The 16,800-nt window shown below is 40.4% G+C and overlaps 1 protein-coding gene across 1 annotated transcript; it reads left to right on the top strand.

Annotated features, from left to right (window-relative positions):
* The first annotated feature begins 23 nt into the window (after positions 1 to 23).
* polr1f (RNA polymerase I subunit F) lies at positions 24 to 16,633 on the top strand. The gene is given in 6 exon segments (XM_069913830.1): positions 24 to 285; positions 6,145 to 6,213; positions 6,543 to 6,684; positions 7,756 to 7,958; positions 14,676 to 14,790; positions 14,793 to 16,633. Coding segments are annotated over 6 exon segments (1,035 nt in total). The 5' UTR covers positions 24 to 67; the 3' UTR covers positions 15,081 to 16,633.
* Positions 16,634 to 16,800: the final 167 nt, after the last annotated feature.

Here is a 16,800-nt window from a genome sequence, read left to right as displayed (position 1 = left end):
AGCGTCCTCATTCCGGGAAGTTTGCGACAACACGCTGTCTGTGCCGATTTCCGGCAAGAACTGCAACATGGCGACTTCGGACTCGGCCACTGATCCGCTCCCGGCTTCGGGACTTGGTGCCCCGCTCTCCTTCAGTGAGGCTTGTTCCCTTATCCAGAGGCCGCATTCCTGCTTGGTGCTGGATACCTGCCGGCGGCACCTCGCCCTCTGCCCGCTGTATCTGAATCGCAAGAGGAGCGGCATCGAGCGGCAGCTCAAGACCGAGCTGCTTCGCTTCTCAGAGAGGTGGGGAAGGAAAGGGGGGTGGAGGGGTGATTGGGGAGGGGGAAGGGGGTGGAGGGGTGATTGGGGAGAGCGAGGGGGAAGGGGTGGAGGGGTGATTGGGGAGGGAGAGGGAGAGGGGGAAGGGGGTGGAAGGGTGATTGGGGAGGGAGAGGAGGAAGGGGGTGGAGGGGTGATTGGGGAGGGAGAGGGGGAGGGGGAGGGGGAGGGGGAGGGAGAGGGGGAGGGAGAGGGGGAGGGGGAGGGAGAGGGGGAAGGGGGTGGAGGGGTGATTGGGGAGGGAGAGGGGGAAGGGGGTGGAGGGGTGATTGGGGAGGGAGAGGGGGAAGGGGGTGGAGGGGTGATTGGGGAGGGAGAGGGGGAAGGGGGTGGAGGGGTGATTGGGGAGGGAGAGGGGGGGAAGGGGGTGGAGGGGTGATTGGGGAGGGAGAGGGGGAAGGGGGTGGAGGGGTGATTAGGGTGGGAGAGGGGGAAGGGGGTGGAGGGGTGATTGGGGAGGGAGAGGGGGAAGGGGTGGAGGGGTGATTGGGGAGGGAGAGGGGGAAGGGGGTGGAGGGGTGATTGGGGAGGGAGAGGGGGAAGGGGGTGGAGGGGTGATTGGGGAGGGAGAGGGGGAAGGGGGTGGAGGGGTGATTGGGGAGGGAGAGGGGGAAGGGGGTAGAGGGGTGATTGGGGAGGGAGAGGGGGAAGGAAGCAGAGGGATGGAAGAGGGGTGCCGGATAAAGTTAGTGGAAAAGTAGTAGGAGGAGTAAAGAAATGGGCCCTTTGGCTCTTTAGGTTCATGATTATCTTTATACTCTAGGCTTGTTTATTTGCACCTTATAGAGCTTCATGCTTTTATTGCCTTGCATGTTCAAGTGCTAATCCAAATGACTCTTAAATATTCTGTAGTGATTTTATCAGGTTCCACCTCCTTTAACAGGAAATTCCAGATGCCAACTATTCTCATTTGGGAGGGGGAATATTTATCCTCTACCCCAGTGGTTCTCAACCTTTCTTTTCAGTCACCACTTTAAGTATTCCCTATGCCATAGGTTCTCTGTAAGGGATTGCATAAGGTGGGTAGAAAGAAAAAGTTTGAAGACCACTGTTTTAATTGTACTTGTTTTGTGGACAGTTTCATAACTCCAAACGAAATGGGGCAATGATAATTTTTCTCACTGAAATATAGCAGTAGCAATTGGGTCGAGAGCAGTGATTCTCAACCTTCCCTTCCCACTCATATGCAATCCCTTACTAATCACAGAGCACTGATGGCATAGGAATTACTTGAAGTTGTAGGTGAGTTGAAAGAAAAAAGATTGAGAACCACTGCTCTATTCCCTTTAAAATTTCTCACCTTAAAACTATGTTTGTCAAATGGTGGGGGAACAAGAACCCCTGAGTCTCAACAGACAAAAGAGATGATTGTGGACTTCAGGAGAATGAAGGTTGATCTTTCCACTACACATGAATGGCTCCTTGTGGAGAGCACAGGTCTTTAGTGTACATAAAATGGATGACCTATGCATCCTAAGGAGGTGGAGGAGAGCAAGACGACCGACCCCCCCCCCCCACAAAAAAAAAATCTCGACAACATTTTACAGAAGCACAATTGAGAATGTCTGGCTGCATCATTGTATAGTACAGTAGCTGCAAATCTTTGGACCAGAAGTCAATACAGAAGATCATGAAAATTGCTGCGAAGATCACTGGAGTCTCCCTTTCCACTATTGATGATGTTCACCCAGAGTTTGGTTTCACCGATGGCACAATGCTATTACGATGCCAGTGACTGGGGTTCAAATCTGGTGTTTCTGTAAGGAGTTTGTAAGTTCTTCGTATGTCTGCATGGGTTTTCTCCTGGTGCTCCAGTTGTCTCAAAGTACTGGGGTCATGGGGAAATTGGGTGTGGGCTCGTGGGCCAGAAGGTCCTGTTACTATGCTAAATATGACTCCGAATTATTGAGTCATATTGAATTATCCCTACCAATATCTTTGACCTATTGCTATCAGAATGGAGGCATAGGAGCATCAAAATCAGGATATTCAGCCTGGGAAGTAGCTTCTTCCCACATACTGTGAGATTGATGAACAGTATCTGGTAACCTTGGGTCTTTTATTAATGAAATTGAGTAAATTATTTCAAAATATTTATTTGATGTTATTTTTTAATGTATACATGTGATTATGATGTACTGTTTGGGAACTGTGTGCACCGTGGTTTGGAGCAATGCTGTTTCGTCTGGTTGTATATGCACAATCAGATGATACTGAACTTGTTTTTGTTACCTCTACCATAGGGAAAAGACTGGTCACCCCTCAGCCCTATTTCATCCAGGAACAAAACAAGCCCAGTTTATCAAATCTCATTTATGCTAAAATTGTCCAATCTAAAGAACATCCTGGTGAATATACAAAAGCATGAATGGGGAGGGTATGAACTGGAATAAGGAGGAAAGCGTAAAGAGGTTATTGGGACCTGAGGGTGAGAAGTGCAGTCTTGGGCATTGTTTGGTCAGGCGGGGGAATCTTATTTGATGTGCAGATTGAGAAGTTTACTGAAGGTGTGAATGGGGTGATGATAGGATGCAGCAGCAATATAAATACTGGGACTGTGGTGTACTTATATTGTCAGGTCTGGAGTGTGTGGGGTTGGATGGATACCTGAGTGCAGGGCCAGATGCAAGTGCCAGTGTGGGTATCTAGGGTTCGATGTTAGTCAGGGTATGTGAGTGTGGAGCCAGGTTTTGGGTATGCTGGAGTTCTCTGCTTAGAACCATAGAACATTTTAGCACAGGCCCTTTAACCCTTTTAGTCTGTGCCAAACCATTTTTTCTGCTATTACCACTGACCTGCACTCAGTCCATAGCCCTCTATACCCTCCCATCTATGTACCTGTCCATTTTTTTCCTGAAATGTCAAAATTAAAATTGTGCCTGCTGGCAGTTCTTTCCACGCTCCCACTACTCTATGTGTGAAGAAGTTCTCCCTAGAATTTTCCACTTTCACCCTTAACCCATGACATCTGGTTTGTACCTCACCTACCCTCGATGGAAGAAGCCTACCTGCAGTGCCCTCCATAATGATTGAGACAGACACTTTTTTTTCTTTATTTGTCCCTGTGCTCCACAATTTTAAATTTGTAATCAAACAATTTACATATGAGTAAAGTGCACCTTCTAGATTTTATTAAAGGGCATTTGTGTACATTTTGGTTTGACCATGAAGAAATTACAGCACTCTTTATACATAGTCCCCTCATTTCAGGGCACCATGATATTTGGGATATAGGAATGGTATGTACATTAAAGTAGTCATGTTTAGCACTTTGCATTTATCCCTTGCATGCCATGAGTGCTTGAAGTCTGTGATTTATAGACATCACTAGACTTTGAGCATCTTCTCTGTCGGGTCTCTACTACAACTATCTTCAGGCTCTGCTTGTTTCAATTTTATATTTTCTTTTCAGCATATTAGAAGGGATACTCAATTGGATTTAGATCAGGTGACTGACTTGGGCATTCAAGAATTTTACAATTTTTAACTTTGAAAAACTCATTTGTTACTTTAGCAATATGTTTGAGGTCAGTGTCTTGCTGTAGTATGAAACACTGTCCAATGTGTTTGGAGGCATTTGCTTGAACTTGAGCAGATGAGATGTGTGTATGCACTTCAGAATTCATTTTGCTACCGCCATCAGCAGTTACATCATCAATGAAGATAAGTGCACCAGTATTTGTATACTTGCCCAGGCCATAACATCTCACCATGTTTCACAGATGAGGTGGTATTCTTTGAATCTAGAGCAGTTCCTTGATACCTTCACGCTTTGCTCTTGTCATTACTCTGGTACAGGTTAATCTCAGTCTCATTTGTCCACAAAACATTTTTCCAGAATTTTGCAAGCTCATTTAAATACTTTTTTGCAAACCATAAACTGGCCATCCTGCCTCTGTGGCTAACTAGTGGTTTACATCTAGCAGGATAGCCTCTGTTTCTGTTCAAGAAATCCTCTTTGGACAGTAGTCATTGACATATCTACACCTGCCTCCTGAAGTGTTTCTGATCTGTTGGTCAGGTGTTTGAGGATTTTTCTTCGTTATTTTGAGAATTTTTCTCTCATCAACAGTGCAGGTCTTTCATGTCTCCTCGTCCCTTTGCAATTACTGAGCTCACCAGTACACTCTTTCTTCTTCATGATGTTCCAGCAGTTAATTTTTGTAATCCTGAGGTTTGGACACTGTCTCATGCTGCTTTATTCTTGCTTTTCAACCTCATAATGGCTTCTTAGACTTTCATTGGGCACAATTGTGGTTCTCATGTTGAAAAATGGCAACTGCAGACTCCAAAGGTGATCAAAAGCTTAGAAGCAAGCCTAGCTCTCTTATACCTGCACCAATGAAGCAATTAAACATACATGAGTTCTCACAAACACCTATGAAGCCAAATGTTCCAAACATTATGGTGCCCTGAATTGGAGGAACTATCTATATATTAACTATGCTGTGATTTCTACATGTCAAACTAAAATGTATAATAATTGAATAAAATCTAGAATGTGCATTTTAATCATGTGAATTGTTTGATTACAAATTTAAAAGTGGAGCACAGGGGCAAATAAAGGAAAAAGTGTCTGTCCCAAATATTATGGAAGGCACTGTATATTTATGCTGTCTCTCCCCCTCATAATTTTAAATACCTCTATCAAATCTCCCCTTATTTTTCTATGTTCTAGGGAATAAAGTCCTAACCTGTAACTCAGTTCTTCAAGTCCTGGCAACTTTCAAGTAAATCTTCTCTGCACTCTTTCAATCTTAGTGATATCTGTCCTGTAGTTAGGTGACCAAAACTGCATACAATACTTCAAATTTACTCTCACCAATGTTTCATATCATCCCAACCCCTACATTCATTACTTTGATTTATGAAAGTCAATATACCAAAAGCTCTTTACAACCCTATCTACCTGTGACACCACTCTCAGGGAGCGATGTATCTATTTCCAAATCCCTGTGTTCTATCGCACTCCTCAGTTCCCTACCATTTACCGTGCATCTTCTTTCTTGGTTTGTCTTTCCAAAATGTAACAACACACACTTTTTTCCAACTTTCGAAGTCAGAGTGTTTGTGTACTGGTTGCCTTCAACCAATGCAAATAGAGATGACCTAATTTCTGCTTGTGGAGAGTTGCATAAATTGGCTGTTGCAGTCTTTCTTTATCAGATAGACTCTAATCAAAAAACACTGCATTCAAAGCACCCTTGAACATCTTGTGATCATTAAATACACAATATTAGCAAAAGTTATTTTCTGTAGCTTTCAGATTCGAGTAGTCTTTTTCACTTAATAATAATATGGTTAATTTTCATTTATTCAGATGTAGACAACCCATGGATAAATGCAGGTGAAAAAATATAGGCAGAGAAAAATGTCCACATAATCATACAGCATGGTGGTATGTTACATTAGTTAAAAGACAGGTCATTATCTTGGGTTCAAAGTCATTTGCATTGCAATTGAGGTCTGATTTTGTTTGAACTTTGATTGCATTTAAATTGACTTGTGTTTTATTTAAAAGTTTAATTAAATCTGGATTGGTGAACAAAGTTCACTCTGGGTGCACTCTACCAAACAATTGTTTGCCATTCTATATTGAGTTAGTTAACTGCTCTTAGCAGGAGGTGCTAGGAGTATATTATGTCCTGCTGGAGGGAGAATCTAGTGCATTGTATTTTACTGAATAATCTGCAGTGAGTCTTCCTCACCTTGTGAAGGGAACAGAGAATGCTGCTAGCTGGGAATCAGTATTGCACTTTTGGGAGAAGAAACATGTTTTTGCAGACAATGGAGAAACCTCATGACCTGTGGTTACTTCCACAGATCCCAACGTTCCTTTGTCCCAGAAGATGTGTTTGATGACCCAGCCAAAACTGGTGAAACACCCACTGGGTAAGCTAAGGGAAAAAAGCCGAGACTGGAATTTGTCATTTGTGAAGTGACACTTTACACATTCTGTATTATTAGTGAAAAAATGGTTTCTTCTTTAAACTCCATCATAGATCCTCTATCTTCACTTCATAATTTATTATAATGAAGGTACAAAATGCTTCCAGCAGTGTTCATTATAATAAAAAAGCTTGTTGTCTGACGTTTGTTCAGAATGAAGTGCAGTTTTCAGTAAATCACATTTGAAATATAATTTACGTTTGTATAATATTAAGCTCTTTCTAACAAATTCTGTTGGAATAATTTTTATAACCTTAAGCACTTTCTTTTAGTCTGCAGGGTGTCCCAGTTGCATATGACAGGGTAAGATTAATTGGTGAATTAGGTGACATCTATGATGACCAAGGATATATACATCTCAACATTGAAGCAGACTTTGTTATCTTCAGGCCCAAAATTGGACAGAAGCTGATCGTAAGTTTCAGTTTTATTGAGAAAAAAAAGCTTCAAAAGAGAATGATTCAGGGAATAGGGATATACTTGAAGACTTGGTACAGTGTGGATTGCGGTATATATTTGTAGTAGTGGAGTTTTGGGAATCAAATTTGGGGGATCGACTTTTAACATGGATACAGGTACTACTTTGGTATCTGCATTGGGAGCTCCGGGTAGGGCTAGGACCAGGTAGTAAGTCCATATTTGGGGTCTCGGGAGCTCAGATGGCCAGGCAGCTGAGGTGGTTGGGCGGGTGGGGCAAGGATCCGCAGTTGGGGTGTGGGAATTCAGATGGGCAGGTGGTTGGCCATCAGGAGCTCAAGTGGTTGGACGGTTGGGGCCAAAAATAAAAGTGGGGAGGGGTTTGACTTTTAAACAGGATATACGGAAAATACATGATTTTTGGGCCAAAAAGGAGAATCGACTTTTACACGAGTATATATGATTAAAAAAAATTGGAAATGAACCAAAATATTGATACTAAGCAAGTAATGCCTTGAAAGCAGATATTAAGATTGGACTGTTGAACATTAGTTAATGGTGAAGAAATCCTGGAGATGATGCAAATATGGATCAGAGTTTCAGCTAAAGGAGTGTGGTTGGGGGTTTAAAACATTGGGAGGAATGTGAATCGTCTTGGTTAGTCCAAAAGATTTGGTTAGGTGGAATTGGTGGAAATAGTACAGTGTTCATAATACACTGCTAGGAAGGTTCTTCGGTTTCCTGGTTTTTAACAGGTAGACATTGGAGTTCATTCAGCAGTGAATTTTACCCAGTTTGTAAATATGAGTGCAGTTGCTTTAAACCAGTCTGAAGAATAACAACAAAAAAAAGAAAGCTCTTTCAGCCAAGTCAGCAATGCAGTTTGTGCCATGACGTTTTATACCAATGTCAAGGATGTAGAAATTGCAAAATTTTAAAATTGATCCTTCTATAATGGAGTTTGCAACATGTTAACCATCTTTTTACATTTTATGTAAGGTACTTGTCATCTCTATACTTTTAACATCTGCAGCATAAAAAAAGTTAATTGTCTCCTGAACTCCGCAGGGTACTGTGAATAAAGTTGCTCCAAGTCATCTTGGTTGCCTGGTGCATGGGTGTTTTAATGCTTCAATTCCAAAGCCACATCATGCAAGTGGAATCTGGCCAAGCTTTGCAGTAAAAGTAGGAGATAGTCTGGAGTTTGAAGTTCTGCAGCTGGATGCGGATGCTGCTGGAGTACTGTGCATTAGAGGACGGTTGGATAAAAGGTAACTAACTACTCAATGCCATTTACTGACAAACAGGAAGAATGCCAGTTTGACTTTTAATTCTTATTGAAACCTCGTGATTTGAGTTAATCACCAAATTTGCAAGTCTTTTGAAAACTGGGAAAAGGTCTATTTTGCTTTAACTGCCTTTGAAGTCTTTAAATCTTACCCCTCTTACATTAAATGTGCTCTCTAGTTTTAGACTCCCCATATTGAGAATCCCAAGGAGTTTCACAAGTACAGCTAGACCCCTCTTTACAAAACTAGAGCATTCCTATGTAACCCTTTATAAGCTGAAATGGCGTAAAGCAAAGACCCATTCACCCCTATTGAAGTGGAAACCCCTTCAAATCCTTTCGTAATAGTGAACGCTGGTTTATTCGTAAAAATGAATTTTCTTAAAACAAGCACGCATAAAATGGGGTATACCTGTATATGATGAGATAATAGGGACATTAAAGATCAACACAGTTTATTCTCTGTGCAGCCACAGGAGATGGGCGAGGTCCTTAATTTCTCATTGTATTTATTGTGGAGGAAGGTCTGGAGGCTAGTGATCTGGGTGAAACGAGTGATAATATTACTTAAGAGCTGAAAGTCTTAAAATGCAGGATGTCAGATAAATTTTTGAGCCTGATGCAAGTGTATCCTGAAACATTAAGTTCATGAAGAAATTGTGGGATGATTCAAGCCTACCTGTCCTGGTTTCATTCATGTTAATCTTTTCCACACCCTTTCCATTTAATGTGTTTCCTACAACTGGGTGACCAGAATTGTGCACAATAATGGAAGTGTGGTCTCATCAACATCCTGTAAAGGGAGAACCTTAGAACATTACAGCACAGAAACAGGTCCTTTGTCCCTTCTAGTCTGTGTAATATGGTCTGCTTTTATCTGTGCACCTGTCCAATATAAAAAAAATGGTAAAATTGAGCCTGCATTCACTACTTCAGCTAGTAGCTTTTTTTTCCACACTCCCTCTTCTCTCTGTGAAGAAGTGGTCTGTAAGTTTCCCTTAAACTTTTCCCCTTTCACCCTTAACACATCCCCTCTGGTTTGTATCTAACCTAACCTCAGTGGAAGAAGTCAACTTGGATTTCCTCTTGTCTATACCCCTCTTGTATACCTCTATCAAATCTCCCCTCATTCTTCTATGCTCCAGGTTTCCAGGACTTGAGGTAACTTAGTACCTCAAGTCCCGGCAACATCATAGTAAATCTTCTCTGCACTCTTTCAATCTTATTGATATCTTTCCTATAATTAGGTGCCCAAAACTGCACACAATACTCCAAATATGGTCTCAAATTACTTGTACAACTTTATCATTACATCCAAGCGGCACTGTTGGTGTAGCGGTTAGATCAAAGCTGTTACAGCGCCAGCGATCGGGATCGGAATTCAAACCCCACGGTGTAAGGAGTTTGTACATTCTCACAGTGTCTGCATGGGTTTTCCCTGGGGACTCCAGTTTCCTTCCCCCCATTTGAAACATACCGGGGGTATAGGTTAATTAGGTGTAAATTGGGCAGCATGTACTCATGAGCCAAAATGGCCTGTTACCATACTGTGTGTCTAAATTAAAATTTAAATGTAAAAATCCCAGCTCTCATACTCAGTACAGGTACATAATCCTTTATCCGTACCTCTAAAATATAGAAAGTTCCAAAATCTGGCAAGTGGGGAGAAAGACAGCAGCACGGTTGGGGGTTGGGAGGTGGGAGAGAGAGACTGGCTGCGCGAGTTGGGCGGGTGAGGGAGGGGAGACCAGCATCGCAGGTCTGGTGGCCAAGAGACTGGCAGCGCGAGTCGGACGTTCGGGGGGTGGGGGGGAGATCGACAGCACGAGTCAGGAGGGTGAGGTGGTGGGGGGGGGGGGGAGACCGACAGCACGATTGGAATTGGGTGAGGGTAGATACGGCAGCACAATTCAGGTGGGCTTAAATCTGGCTTTCCGAAATCAAAAAAATTCTGAAATTCAGAACACACTGTCCCCCAAGGGTTCCGTATAAAGGATTGTGTATCTGTACTTTAATTTATGAAGGCCAGTGCTCCCAAAGTTCTCTTTACAACTCTATCTACCTGTGTTGCCACATTCAGGGAATTATGTATTTGTATTCCCAGATCCCACTGTTAACCACACTCTTGAATGCCCTACCATTTTACCATTTATGACTTACCCTGGTTTGTCCTTCCAAAATTTAAGACCTCACACTTGTCTGCATTAAATAACATCTGCTATTCTGCAGCTCATATTTCCAGCTGTTCCAGTTATCTTTCTAAGTTTTGTAGTGTTTTCTTGCTGTTCACTACACTTCCAATCTTTGTGTCATCTGTAAACTTGCTGATCCAATTTACCACATTATCATCTAGATCATTGATATAGATGACAAACAACGATGGTCCCAGCACTGATCCTTGAGGTACACTACTAGTCACAGGGCTCTGGCCAGAAAGGCAACCATCCACTACCATTCTGACTTCTCATGTAAACCCAATGTTGAATCTGATTTCCTATCTCACCACAAATACTGAGTGACTACATTTTTCTGATTAATTTCCCATGTGGGACCTTGTCAAAGGCCTTACCAAAGTCCATGTTGACAATATCCACAGGTTTTTCCTTTAACTTGCCTGGTAATCTCTTTTGAAAAGCACTCCAAGATTGGTTAAGCAAAGCTGTGTTGACCATCCACAATCAGTCCCAGACTATCTAAATACTGGAATTTATGATCTCTTAGAACACCTTTGATTAACTTGCCCACTATTAACGTCTGGCTCACTGGCCTGTAATTTTCTAGGTTACCTTGGGAGCCTTTTTCAAACAACAGAACATGAGCTACCCTCCAATGCTCCAGCACCTCACCTGTGGCTAAGGACATGTTAAATATACAGTGCCCTCCATAATGTTTGGGACAAAGACACTTTTTTTCTGTTATTTACCCCTGTGCTTCAAAGTTTTAAATTTGTAATCAAACAATTCACATGTAATTAAAATGCACATTCCAGATTTTATTCAAGGTCTTTGCATACATATTGGTTTGATCATGTCGAAATTACAGCACTTTTTGTACATAGTCCCCTCATTTCAGAACACCATAATGTTTGGGACATTTGGCTTCACAGGTGTTTGTGAATACTCTGGTATGTTTAATTGCTTCATTTGTGCAAGTGTAAGTGAGCTAGACTTGCTTCTAAGCTTTTGATCACCTTTAGAGTTTGTAGTTGCCATTTTTCAATGTGAAGACCAGAGTTATACCAATGAATGTCTTAAGAAGCCATTACGAGGTTGAAAAACAAGAATAAAACAGTAAGAGACACCACCCAAACCTTAGGATTTCCAAAATCAACATTTTGGAACAACATTAAGATGAAAGAGTGTAATGGTGAGCTCAGTAATTGCAAAGGGACTAGTATTCCAAAAAACACCTCCACTGCTGATAGAAGAATTCTCGTCATAATGAAGAAAAATCCCCAAACAGGTCCCACAGATCAAAAACATTTTTCAGGAGGCAGGTGTGGATGTGTCAGTGACAACTGTCCATAGAAGACTTCGTGAGCGAAAATACAAGGGCTACACTGTAAGATGCAAACCATGGCAAAGGTGGATCTTGGGTAGTTCCTTTACTTTGTTTTTGCCATCACTCTGATACAGGTTAATCTTGGTCTCATCTGTCCATAAGACCTTTTTTCCAGTCTTTTGCAGTGTAGCCTCTGTATTTCTTTTCACCTGTTTAAACAGTCCTGCTTTTGCACACTCCCATATAACATCAGTGCCTTGTCAGATGAAGGCAAGCAGACTACACTTTTTAAACTACTTTGTCTTCATGTGTGGACACTTTCGGGGGACTATGTTTCTATCCTTGGGTCTCTGTTCTATAGCTCTCCTGGTGCTCTGTCATTCATGGTGTCTGTCCTGCCCAGATTCAACCTCCAAAATGCATCACTTTGCATGACTAAATTAAAATCCATTTGCCATTTCTTGATCCACTTTCTCATTTGATCTATGTCCGTTATGTTAGACTCATGTCCTAATGGAAACAACTTTCAATCTGCTATCTTCCCCATGCTACTATTTTTATATTTTATATTTATTCTTGTAAGATGGTTTATATTATGAATGTTTGCTCTACGACGTTGCCGCAAAACACCGAATTTCATGACTATAAATTCTGATAGCTTCTAAATTCTTGCGTAATTTTGTTTCTGTCAGATTCTTATTCTTCAGTCCAGCAAGTATAGGCTCTCCTCAGAAGCTCATCTGTGGGATCAAGCTAGTGAACTCCTTCTGTGGCAACTTTAAAGCCAGTATATTTTTTCTCAAGGAGACCAGAACTGCACACAGTACTCTAGTTGCAGCCTCATCAATACTCTGTACAGTTGCAGCAGAACCTCTTTGCTCTTAAATTTAATCTCTAGCAATGAAGGCCATCATTCCATTTTCCTTTTTAATAGCCTATTGCACTTCCATTATTCATGAGCAAGCAATCTCAAGTCTCTGGGGAGCAGCATGCTGCAATCTTTCACCATTTAAATAATAATCTTATCTATTTTTCCTTCCAAAGTGGAAGGAAATGTAGCTATGAATGTAAACATTGTGCATTTGCCAACATTACATTCCATCTGCCAGACCCTTGCTCACTCACTTAATCTATGTCTGCAGATTCCCTGCATCCTCTGTACAATCTGCTTTTCCATTTAGTTTGGTGTCATTGGCAGAATTAGATATAGCACATTCGGTCCCCTCTTCCAAATCATTGTGCAGTATATTGTGAAATGTTATTGACCAAGCACCAAGCCCTTGCGGCACTCCGCTTTACCACTAATTGCCATCCAGCGAAACATCCATTTATCCCAATTCTGTCTTCTCTCAGTTCATGAATTCTCCGTCCATGCTAATATATTACCCCCACCTCCATGCATCCTTATAGATAAACCTCTTAGGTGGCACCTATTGAAAACCTTATGGAAATCCAAGGACACAACATCTCTTAAACCACTTTGCTCATCATATATTCAAAGAATTCTAGTAGTTTATGAAACAGGACCTACCCATCCTGAATGTTGCATCTACCTGATCCATCCAGGTGTTGAGCTATTTCTTCTTTAATGATAGCTTAAAGCACAACCATGTTAATTTTGTATGAGGAGACTCCAAGTACATACATTTTCTGTGTCTTGTCCATTGACCAATGTTTTAGAAAGCACTTTATTGCTGCCTTGATATCAAGCACAGTCACTACCACCTCGTCTCTTAAAGACAGTGATAACACATTGAGGCGAGTGGTCCTGAGAAACTAGTTATCAATGAACAGCTTTGCTGTTAATATCCATCACTTCGCCAACCTGCGTCAAATTTGCTCCAGATTGCAAATAATCCGATGACAAGTAGCTGGATTAAATTTGTTATCTTTTTGGAACAGCATGTACCTGCAAAAGTTTCATCACTGCAGGGTAAATGTCAGTGTTGTAATTACTGGAACAGCTTGGTTGATACACAGCTAGTTGTGGAGTGCAGGTATTGGCATTGGAAAGAGGGAACAAGAGGGGAATTATGACCAGTTAAGTTAACCTTCCCTCTAAATAAATTCCAAAGAAATGGTGATTAATTTGAGACAACCGGCAATTGTATTGAATTGACATTTCTGCTTGCTATAAGATTAGGTGATTATAAAAATACTGAAGATGCAGCTTCATAATATCCAAAATAATAAAGCTACAATTGATGAATAAAAACAAGATTGTAATTGCAAATGACTGATATGCACTGGTGATCAGGGTTCACTCGTATCATGGTGCAAAGCTGATAATTGAGAGTAAGCAAATTCAGATCCCACCATGAATATCTGAGAATTTTAATTCCAGTTTAAAAAATATAATTCAAAGCAAATATTTTTCAAAATGCTTACAAAAAAAAATCTTACTTGGTTTCCTTGAGTCCAAGAGTACCCTTAAAGTATCATGAATTGCTGCCTGCAACTGCAAGAGCAGGTCTGGCACCCTATATCAGCGCAATTTATTGTTGCCATTCGCATTCAGATTTTTTTTTTAATAAAACATTCAGTTTCCATCTCCTAGATCATGCTGTTTTGAAGGACTTGAGTAGAATAAATTCATTGTATTAACTGGTGAAAGGAGTGGGCTGATAGAGAAATTCATGGCCATATATTAACAAATATCCAAATAGATCCATTATATTCTTTCCTCAATTTTAACGGTAACATGGTTAGTGTAATGGCTAGCATAACGCTGTTACAACACCAGCGATGGGAACCAGGGTTCAAACCCTGCGCTGTCTGTAAGGAGTTTGTATGTTCTCCTTGTGTCTGCGCAGGGGCTCCGGTTTTCTCTCACCCTCCAAAACGTACCGGGGGTGTAGGTCAGTTGGATCTGATTGGGTGGCACAGGGTCGTGGGCTGAAAGGGCCGGCCTGTTATCGTGCTGTATGTCTAAATTAAAAAAAAATATTGGTGCCTCCTTTAGTTACCAGTTTACCCATATGGATAATATTACTGCTGATGGAAGGTATTTAGACATAAATTCAGTATATCAAACATCTGCAGTGAATCGCGTGCTAGTTGCAGACCACAGGCAGTGAAACTACAAAAATTTGGATAAGTTTACTTATTGTCATGTGACTGACTTGCGATCAAAACCTAAAAATGTTGGTCTGTCTATTTATTTAGTTTCTGCTTAAATGATTTGTTGCTTTAATCCTAGTGCGCAAGTGCCAGATGGCGTGGATTCTGAAGAACCACTGGAAAAGCAGAGTGTTGAGCAAGATGATAGTCTTGCTGAGAATAAGAAGAAGAAGAAGAAGAAGAAGAAAAATGGAATGATGAAAAATGTGAAGAGATAGAAGAGGCTATGAGCTGCACAAGTTCAGATAAGAGTCATACCAAACACGGAATGGAAAATCTCAGAAAAACTTTAGACAGTAAATTCAAAAAGAGAAAGGAAAGGACTGAGGAACTGAATACAGACACTGTAACCCATGAAAGGGATGCCGGAGATTACCATAATTACAATAAACAAATTAAAAAGAGAAAAATTTCTGAGAGTGGATCAGAGACTACTAATTGTGCACAAGAACCAAAACATATAAAGAGAAGAAAAAATGATTAGCAAAACTAACATTTATAAACTGAATGGACTGCTGCAGAGATAATCTATCAACTCAGTGTAAATGTTGGAAGGTCATTTTGTTCTGAAGAACAATAAGTTTTGATAGGATTCTGTTTGTGATCTCAACATAATTTGATGTGTAGTTACAGAATTGTATTTCTTGTCTATTTGTCAGTATATGTAGGAACCTAACGTTCCATTGCTTGGTTCACAAAAGCTTGCACGGTTAGCGCAGTGACCTGGTTTCGAACTGGGCGCTGTCTCTAGGGTTTGAACATTCTCCCTGTGCTTGTGTGAGTTTCCTTCGGGTGCTCCAGTTGCCCCCAACCTCTAAAACTAATTGAGGTATTTAGCAGGCTTGTGGGCTGGAAGAGCCTGTTGCCATGCAATATGTCTAATTTTTTTTTAAATGTGAGTGCTGTGAATACTGGAAATTTTAAGTGAGACAAAATGCTGGAAATTCTACAGCATCAGTGGCAAGAAATGCGAGTTATTCGTTAAACCAGTGATATCAAAGATAATTGATTTCACAATTTCAAACAAGTGAAACCAAATTTGCTTAAAATATTGGATCTACTCCCTGTTGGTAACTATATAATAAATCTGCAAATTTTCCTCTGGACCCCTGATGACATTTACTCTAACAATAACCACAAAATGCTGGATATAGTCAACAAATTAGGTGCATCTAGGGAACCTCATTTCTGACCATGGGTCTTTGACCTTAAGTGTTAACTTTTTCTCTTTCCACAGATGCTGCCCGACTCTTATTTCAGATTTCCAGCAGTTTTTTTAAATTTTGTCACATAGTTTATTTGTTATCAAGGTGAAAATGCTGTTCTGAATTTATTTTGCTGCAGTGGACTTTTTATGACGAATAAAACAACACACTGCAAGTTTAAAGTCAAATTTAAGAAATAGATAACATTCTTAAACTATCTTTGTGTAATAAATTCTAGCCTTGCAACATTTGTATATTTTTTAAACATTCACTTATAAATTTGTGTTCAATGCAAAACAGATGATATATTATTCATATTTATTGCTTCCTCTTTCAAAATGGAGACTTCATTGGTTGACAATTTGAACAGTTTTGACCATTTATTCTGAATCCATTGTGCATCACTGCATGTGGTATTTAATGTTTTCTTCCAACATCCAAATAGTTTAAACGGAAAGAATCTGTTTTTTAATCTTGGAACATCATATTCATCTTGAAATATTTTTCGTAAAGAAATCATCGTTGCACCTCAGGTGATATTGGTTAATGTGAACCACAATATCATGAAAAATCTCTATTTTTAAAGCTCTTTTAAGATTCTGTATTGTTTGTTCTATACATATGCTCTTTCATGTTTGGTTAAATCATTAAGTTGTGAACATTGGCTCTTTCCTCATTTACTGTTAATTACATCCATATGTACTAAGTTTTTATTTCAAAAATCATACATGAGCTTGCAGGGTTGCTGCTCGTTGTCAGTGCAGTTCATCTGAAGGTGTTAGAGGAAGCAAATGTAATGATTTACTATTAAATGTGCTATGCAACGTTTTAATTAATGACTTATTTTCATTCCATTGTCATCTATAGCCTCAGACTCACTCCAATATAATATTCAAAATACAATTCATGAATCAGAATGTTTTGCTCCAGTTGTTAGGCAATTAGTTTTCTATTCCTGTTAGACACAAAGTTGAATTGTAATTTTTGTGTATCATGCTA

This window comes from Narcine bancroftii, chromosome 1 (assembly GCF_036971445.1).
Source record: "Narcine bancroftii isolate sNarBan1 chromosome 1, sNarBan1.hap1, whole genome shotgun sequence".
In the NCBI taxonomy this organism is placed as follows: domain Eukaryota; kingdom Metazoa; phylum Chordata; class Chondrichthyes; order Torpediniformes; family Narcinidae; genus Narcine; species Narcine bancroftii.
This window is presented reverse-complemented; position numbering and strand designations above follow the sequence as displayed.